Below are 7677 nucleotides of genomic sequence, written 5' to 3' on the forward strand. Positions count from 1 at the left end.
AGAGGCAACGTTTGTGTCATGCTGAGACAACATGGCCTCAAGCACGCTTGAAAATTGGATCATGCTTGACCACCTGGCCTAGCATAGGAATGATTTTTATTTTGAACTTTTATCAACACTTAATTTAGTTTTTCCTCAACTTTTTCTTTGAAGCCAAACATAAGCTTGGGTTTTGGATGGATAAGGACGAGGTGCATCGTAATTAACGGATAAAAGCATCAAATTTATGGTACGTTTACCTAACCCATGAAATTATGAAGTGAATGGAAATCAGTGGCTGAAGGATTTATTTCCAAATATTTAATAAAATTTGAAAAGTGCGTCTTACCCACCAGCGTAGATATTTCCCCATGAAAATGAGTGAGGCTCCTCCATATATGGGCAGTATGCTCCACACACCATGCTAGTCACGTGGCCCACAATACTCTCATTGCTTTTTCCGCTCTCTTTGTTCTTCATCTTCCTTCACGCTCTCTCTATTTCTCTCTAGATATGGCTGCCAAGCTCATGCGCGCGGTTCGGTACAGTGGCTATGGCGGTGGAGCTGCTGGGTTGGAGGTACATTTTTATCTCCTCCTTCTGGGTTTGGCTTCTTTTTATTAGGTTTTCAGTTTTTTCTTTTTCTTTTTTCTTTCCTTTTTGTTTTTTGTTTTTTTTTGTTTTTTTGTTTTTTGTTTTTGTTTTATTTTTATTTTTTTGAGTTTTTTGTGATATGGAAGCTGAGAAGAGGGATTGTGAGGTGGGTTTGATTTTCTTTGTGATTGAATCAATTGGGTTTATTGTGCATTTTTTTTTTAATTTTTTTTATTATCGCTCTATTGATTTTTTCTTCCCGCTTGTTTCAAATACAAAAAGAAAAGGGCTTTTGCTTTTGATTTTTTGATTTTTGATTTTTGATTTTGATTTTATTTTTTCTGGTGATGATTGTATTCCATAGCATGTCAGTTTGATTCCATTTACTTTTTCATGGTATTTAGTGATTTTGTATTCACACTTGTTTCATGTGAAAAGGGGGAATTGTTGGGTTTGAATGATGACCCTATTTTTATATCAATTCTTTTTTTTTTAGAATTATATAAGGGAATTGTACAAGAATCAACAAACTCACTGCTTTGGAGAATGAATTTGTGTTGAGTAAGAATCTTCATTGGAATTTTTAAAGAATGCCGCCTTGTCTTTTGACATGAGACAATCTGAGGGCCATTTTGCAATTAGTTGTTAGAATTAATAGGTCTTCAAATAATTAGGAGAGGCCTTTGTTGAGAGGTGTGGAAAATTTGGAAGGAGCACAGTAGAAGATGAGTTTTTCAGAGAATAGGAATTGGCATTGTGGAAACCAAATGTGGTTTTCCTTGGGTGTTTATCATTGTTGATTTCATACTCTTAACTGTTCAAAAATTTCCTACTTGCTGTTCTCATGCTAGTTTAGGCCAATTTCGGCATTAAACTTGGGAACTTTCAGGCAATTTGTAGGGACCTGTTGCATTCATGCTCATAGTCACCTTTTGTTTGCAGTTGGGACTTGAAATAATGGTTTCAAAAGGTTAAAATTATAGCTATTAGTTTTGGGTTTAAGAAAATGGAACTGACTTGACTACATTTAGCATCAAATGTTTTCTGGACTCACAAATTCAAAGGTGCAAATTGGTTTTTAGTGAATCAGAATTGAAGCTTAAAAGGATGGCTTAAACAAGTGTTTTTCATGCATTTGGACAAAAGAAAATAGGTAACATTTGGTCTAGCTGTTATGAAGGAGGATATTGAGAAATTTAAGGAATCTTCTAATTTAACTTTTATAACTCGGGTGTTCATATTTTAGTCAAGATAGCAAGCTCACAAACTCTCTGAACAATGAAGACACTGGTGAAAATTTAGAATATCACAAATTTGTTCTGGAAGGGTAAAGGAAAAATATGGAACTTGAACTCATAAACCTGCCAAAAGATTTCTCAAGCTGCCTTGGGAGCTAATAGTTATATTTCTATGAGTGCAGCATGTTGAGGTTCCAGTTCCAGCTCCAGCTAATGATGAGGTTTTGCTGAAATTGGAAGCAGCAAGCCTAAATCCAGTAGATTGGAAAATTCAGAAAGGCATCCTGCGTCCTCTTTTACCCCGCAAATTCCCTCACATACCTGGTAATTAACTGGTGGCTATGGTTTATATTTGAATTTCTGTTTTGCTTTATTTTCTTTCTATTGATTTTCCTTTTATTTATCCTCTTGACTCTTTTTGACATGTATTATATTATGCCTCAATTCTACTAGTTATCATCTAATCGTGTTGAATTTTTAAGCTCTTTTTCTTCACAATGATAAATGAAAATTCTATTACTGCTCAAGTGTTCAGCATGGTCTCCTGTGTCTTTAACACAATTTATATCCTTATTGTGTTCATGCAATGGGAAGGTGTTAGGCACTCTACATCTTCCCATATAAGATAATTTCTACTCCTAGCCAAATATATCATGGAGGGTTTACATAGTCAAATCAAATCAGAGAGTAATTAAGCATATTCACATCACATGAAATTGCATGCAAATCATGGATTCCTGGTAATCAAGAAAAGTAGTTTTGGTAACTAGGGATTTTTTCTAGTGAACAGAGCCTTCCAAAATAATTGAGGAAATACCAAAGAATTCAATGATGCAGTCTGAGGAAGTGATTTCTTTTTCCAGGTTGAATTGTAGGCTGCTATAGGTATGGAGATCTTAACAGAAAAAATTAGATTATGGAGACCAAAGATTTTGGAAACTAAACTTGAATTAGAAGTTCTTAAAGCTAAGAGCAGGTTTCTTCCATTATTGGATTTACAACTAGTTTCCCTGAAAACAGAAGCATTCTCTGTTTTGGACACAGAAAAACTCAAAATAAGTTTTTAGTTGCTGGGAACCTGTATAAATTAATTTCTTTTAATCTATGAAGAAAACAAGAAATACGACTCATCATAACACCCAGAACTAGCTTCACTAGCATTACAAATTTTAACCTTTCCAATGCAATCATGCAGCTACTTAAAACAGCTGTTGTGCACAAACAACCACTAGATCAAAGTAAAACATGAGTTTTTAAGGATTTAGACATGTCTCAAATAAATCAATTCAAACAAAAAGTGTTCAATTTCAAGTTTAGCAAGTTTTAGGGTTGGAAGGATGCAGGACAGTCCTTGAAGTAGCTGTGTACAATAAAATAATGGGGGGTCAGGGCTTCTGCTTTAGGGGTTTATGGAGGAAAAGGTGGAATTTGAGTCTATTGGTTGAACAAGGATTAGAAAGGTGATGGTTTTATGTGATCTATGGCTGGAATTATAGGGAAATACTTCCCATAAATTCTGGAAAGAAAACTATTCTTATCAATGTGAAAAATAAAATATAAATAATAAATAAACTTCTCAGTGGATTGTACTTATTTAGTGATGACTCTCCACTAATTTCTCCTGATTGTGACTCTAAGAAGACCATAATGTAACGTTTCCACAAAATCATTCAAGTTGAAATTTCTGTTATAAGACTTATTTGCCAATCTAATTGCAACTATTAGAAGACATGTTGTAATGCATTAAAGACATGGGAAAACAGTGTGATCAGCTGGCTGAGCTTCTGTTATCATTAGAGACTAGATATTATGTGGATTACAAATACAAATCATGCTCAGTAAAGTCAGTTGGATGAATCTTTATTAGGACAATCTTAGATTGTTGAGGCAACAGAGAGGACGACCTTTTGAGGGAGATCATTTCCTGGAGATGGGTTTGGCCTTTCAAGATCTTCTTTCTATTTTAGGGCTTTGATTATCTTTATGGGCAGTGTAGAATTAGAGTTCTATGTTTCTTTTTTATTTATGTTAGATGTTTTTAAATTCTCCTTGTTATGTGGAACTATTATTTTAAGCTGTTTCTACTTTCTCTTTGTTTTGATAGATCCAGAGCCATGCATTTACCTTCTCATCAATTTTATTTATTCAGAGCTATGTGGATTTATTAGTTATGGACTATCAGTCGAGTGTTTTGGTCTGTATGTGTGTTATAAAATCCATATGCAAAATCAAACCAATAAAACTTAATTCAGTTGTTGCTTTTTGTTCTATATTTGGTGTCTCATTTTAGTACAAACTCTTCTAGATTTTGATACATTTAGTTAATATCTCTTGTGGCATTTTAATATTCATAGCACTATACTGCTCAGGATTTAGAATTAACTGTCTAGTTAGGTATAAGCCCTCTGAACCATAACAGGTTGAATCTTCGCTAATCACACCATGTCTCTTAAGGGGTCGTTGTTTTAATTCTATAATGCAACTATGTTTCTTTGGTTGTTTGTTCGTATTCGGTAATTCTTTAATCATGTTCTTATTTTTTCGTTGTATTTTTGGTTGTAAATCAACTGTGTTTCTTGATTCAACAGTATCTAGTTGAGGCATTTCTGTATTTGATCCTTGTATAAACTAATAAAAAATTTTATGGGTAAGAAATGTTTATATGTTCTTTTACCTTTCTTATTAGATGATTTAACATTTTGATTTTATAAAATAAAAATCAATAGTTTTATTCCTTATACCTTGGAGCTTGCATCTTAGGAAGCAAAACTTGCATAATGCTTCAAAGGCATATATCTTGGAGCCTGTGCCTTACCTTACTGGAAGCAAAATGCATAGCAGAATGTTCTCACCTTTGAAACCACTATTTTATGCAATGTTTTATGGGCATTACATCTTGCCATTGTGGCTAACTAAATTTGCATGCACCTTTTTAAAAAATGTGCAGCTGTCCTTGTTCTTATTAATCAAAGATAGAAAATTTTGGATTGCAACTGGATATGCAGTTATATTTGAGAATCCCCCCATGGATAGCTTTGAAGTATCAAGGGGCTTTTTCTTAAGCTGGTTGCTTTGCCTCATGATACATATTTAGTTTTCAACCATTTGTGTTGTAAGATGAACGGGGGAATTTCCATCGATATTCCCAGTGTGAATGTATACTGTCCAGATCAGAGAATTATCAGTTGGAAAGCAATGTGGGGGTTGGTTTCATTCAGTGTTAAAGGAAACCCTTAAGACAGCCTAATTAATATCAGTTTCATCTGACACTTTTTTTACTCGCCCCATACTGATTAGCTGTTTAGTTTTTAGCAATTTATGTTTTCATTCTAACTTACTATCTTCCTTGTTGGAGCAGTTACTGATGTGGCTGGAGAGGTGGTGGAGGTTGGATCTGGAGTCAAAGATTTCAAAGCTGGTGACAAAGTTGTTTCTGTACTTAGCCAAGTTAAGTAACAGCCTGATTTTTACATTCTATTGAACTCTATGTGATCTCATGTTAGGTAATATCTGCATTAAAAATTTTCAATATGGTCAATCACTTTTGTTTCTACCCATCTATGAGATATACCATAGATTGTGTATCTTGGTTCTGGTCCATGCAGATACTAGATAATAGCACAAAAATATTTTAGTAAGCTGGACATTCCAAAATGCCCTTGATTCTTTTTCTGGGTTAAAAGAAAATGATACTTCCTCCATTGCCAACATGTGGTAATTCATTAATTGGCAGGCTATGGTCAATAATTCTTTCTTTTTTTTTTTTTAAATTATTAGATAAAAAGGGAAAATGTGTCACAAAAGGGAGCTATGAGAGAGGATATTTTCTCTCAAATGAGAGTATTTTCTGAATTGTGTCAATTGCTATGAAAAACAAAACACCAGGATTAGGAAAATCATCCAACCCAATGGTGGAAGGACATATCGAATGAATTGGCTGTATTCTTTATGGCAAACCTATACACCTTTTCTTGCCCCCTTTAGCATTGGCATACAGTTCAATAATGAGGCCTAGTAAAAACATAGACATAATGATAGAGGTTTCTTAGATGCCACCAGTTACCTTTTTTCTCTAAAGAATCAACTTTCCCTCAAAAGTAGAGTAGAATGTAGATATATCTTTACCACTCTCTCTCTGCATCCAAAGAAAGGGAAGTTGCCCTTTCAATACCACTACTTCAATTGGCTGGCTTAGATAAAGCAAATAGGAACCAAATCCTCTGATCTCTATTTTATTGAATCCTGTAACTTCCAATGAAAAATCGGTGTTTAATTTTATTAGGCAAAATGAAATCACTTCTAGGCACGAGTCAAAACCCTAGTGGTTCGATTCTTTACAATTACGTAAATCATTTATGTATTTCTTCTACAAGTAGGGAACACAGAATCGGTAGGAGTCACTATAGACAAAAATCAAGCATAGACTAAGGAAAAAAATGATCAAAGGGCAGGATGAAGTCGGATAAGAAATTTGTTATAATAATGAGGTTAACACAAGTTGAAGTAGATATCCACCCACAACTTAAGAATAGCATTAGACCATCCCTGCTCTCCAGAGTGAGAAAACAAGATTTGCATAAATATAAAAGGACGTATACTTTTTGTTACTAATCTTGAAGCTCTGGGTATTGATGACAGAGCGGAGGTGGACTAGCAGAGTTTGCCGTGGCTAAAGAGAACTTGACAGTCTCAAGGCCTGCCGAAGTGTCAGCAGCTGAAGGCGCAGGCTTGCCCATTGCAGGTCTTACAGCTCACCAGGCTCTCACCCAGGTGGTAGGCATCAACCTTGACGGAAGTGGCCCAGAGAAAAACATCCTAATCACAGCTGCCTCAGGTGGGGTCGGTCACTATGCTGTTCAACTTGCAAAGCTGGGAAACACACATGTTACAGCCACTTGTGGAGCACGAAACATTGATTTAGTCAAGAGCTTAGGGGCTGATGAGGTTCTGGACTACAAGGCCCCAGATGGTGCAGCTCTCAAGAGCCCATCTGGTCGGACATTTGATGCTGTGATCCACTGTGCAACAGGCATTCCCTGGTCCACCTTCGAGCCTAACTTAAGCACAAATGGGAAGGTAATAGATATCACTCCTAACGTTAGTGCCATGCTGACATTTGCTCTGAAGAAACTCACTTTCTCTAAGAAGCAGCTGGTGCCCTTGCTTGTAACTCCCAAGAAGGAGAACCTGGAGTGTCTTGTTGGGTTGGTGAAGGAAGGGAAGCTTAAGACAGTGATCGACTCGAAACATCCTCTGAGCAAGGCTGAAGATGCTTGGGCCAAGAGCATCGATGGCCATGCCACTGGGAAAATCATTGTCGAGCCTTAAGCGTGATTATATGCTTAATGAAAAAGGTGTGATATAGTATATGAGGGTTAGGTAATAATTATTTGCATTAGAACAAGGTATTTGATGATGTTTGCTTCTGCCTTACGCTTAGCATACTGGTTATTGTAAATGTGTGCGTCCTTTATTCATATTTTTAAATTGTACAAGCTTTTGTCATGTTTGGTCATGGGTTTCTTTTTTCCTTTCATTTTATTTCCCTTGTTTTTTAATGTGGGGTGCTGCTTTTGCTAAGAAGGTTCTTCCAATAACATTTTTAGAGTAAAAATGAGAAATGAAAATGAATATTTTGTTTTTATTCATGTTGCTCTTCGAATAGGAATGAGTTTGGTGATTTTGATTCTTGTGTTTTGATGCGTTTGGGAATGCAAATTTGGAATGATTAGATTTCAATGTTAGGTAAAAATAAAAATGATAATGAAAAAAAAAATGGACATTGATACTCGATATGTGGTTTGAAATAATTTTTTTATTTTAAAATAAATCCTCAAGCTACAAAGTTTGAAGTAATTTTTTATTT

The 7677-nt window shown here is 35.3% G+C and overlaps 1 protein-coding gene across 1 annotated transcript; it reads left to right on the top strand.

Annotated features, from left to right (window-relative positions):
- The first annotated feature begins 394 nt into the window (after positions 1-394).
- Positions 395-7326, top strand: LOC117919409 (chloroplast envelope quinone oxidoreductase homolog). The gene is made up of 4 exons (XM_034836606.1): positions 395-558; positions 1994-2135; positions 5170-5258; positions 6450-7326. The coding sequence occupies exons 1-4, from the start codon at positions 493-495 to the stop codon at positions 7137-7139; spliced, it is 987 nt and encodes a 328-aa protein (XP_034692497.1). The 5' UTR covers positions 395-492; the 3' UTR covers positions 7140-7326.
- The last annotated feature ends 351 nt before the right edge of the window (positions 7327-7677 follow it).

Source organism: Vitis riparia, chromosome 7 (assembly GCF_004353265.1).
Source record: "Vitis riparia cultivar Riparia Gloire de Montpellier isolate 1030 chromosome 7, EGFV_Vit.rip_1.0, whole genome shotgun sequence".
Lineage (NCBI taxonomy): Eukaryota > Viridiplantae > Streptophyta > Magnoliopsida > Vitales > Vitaceae > Vitis > Vitis riparia.

Bases quoted from the DNA above. Each gene is read 5' to 3' on its own strand.
- LOC117919409 (XM_034836606.1), top strand. From the start codon at position 493: ATGGCTGCCAAGCTCATGCGCGCGGTTCGGTACAGTGGCTATGGCGGT. The intron at 559-1,993 runs GTACATTTTTAT...CTATGAGTGCAG, and splicing joins GTGGAGCTGCTGGGTTGGAG to CATGTTGAGGTTCCAGTTCC. The intron at 2,136-5,169 runs GTAATTAACTGG...TTGTTGGAGCAG, and splicing joins CAAATTCCCTCACATACCTG to TTACTGATGTGGCTGGAGAG.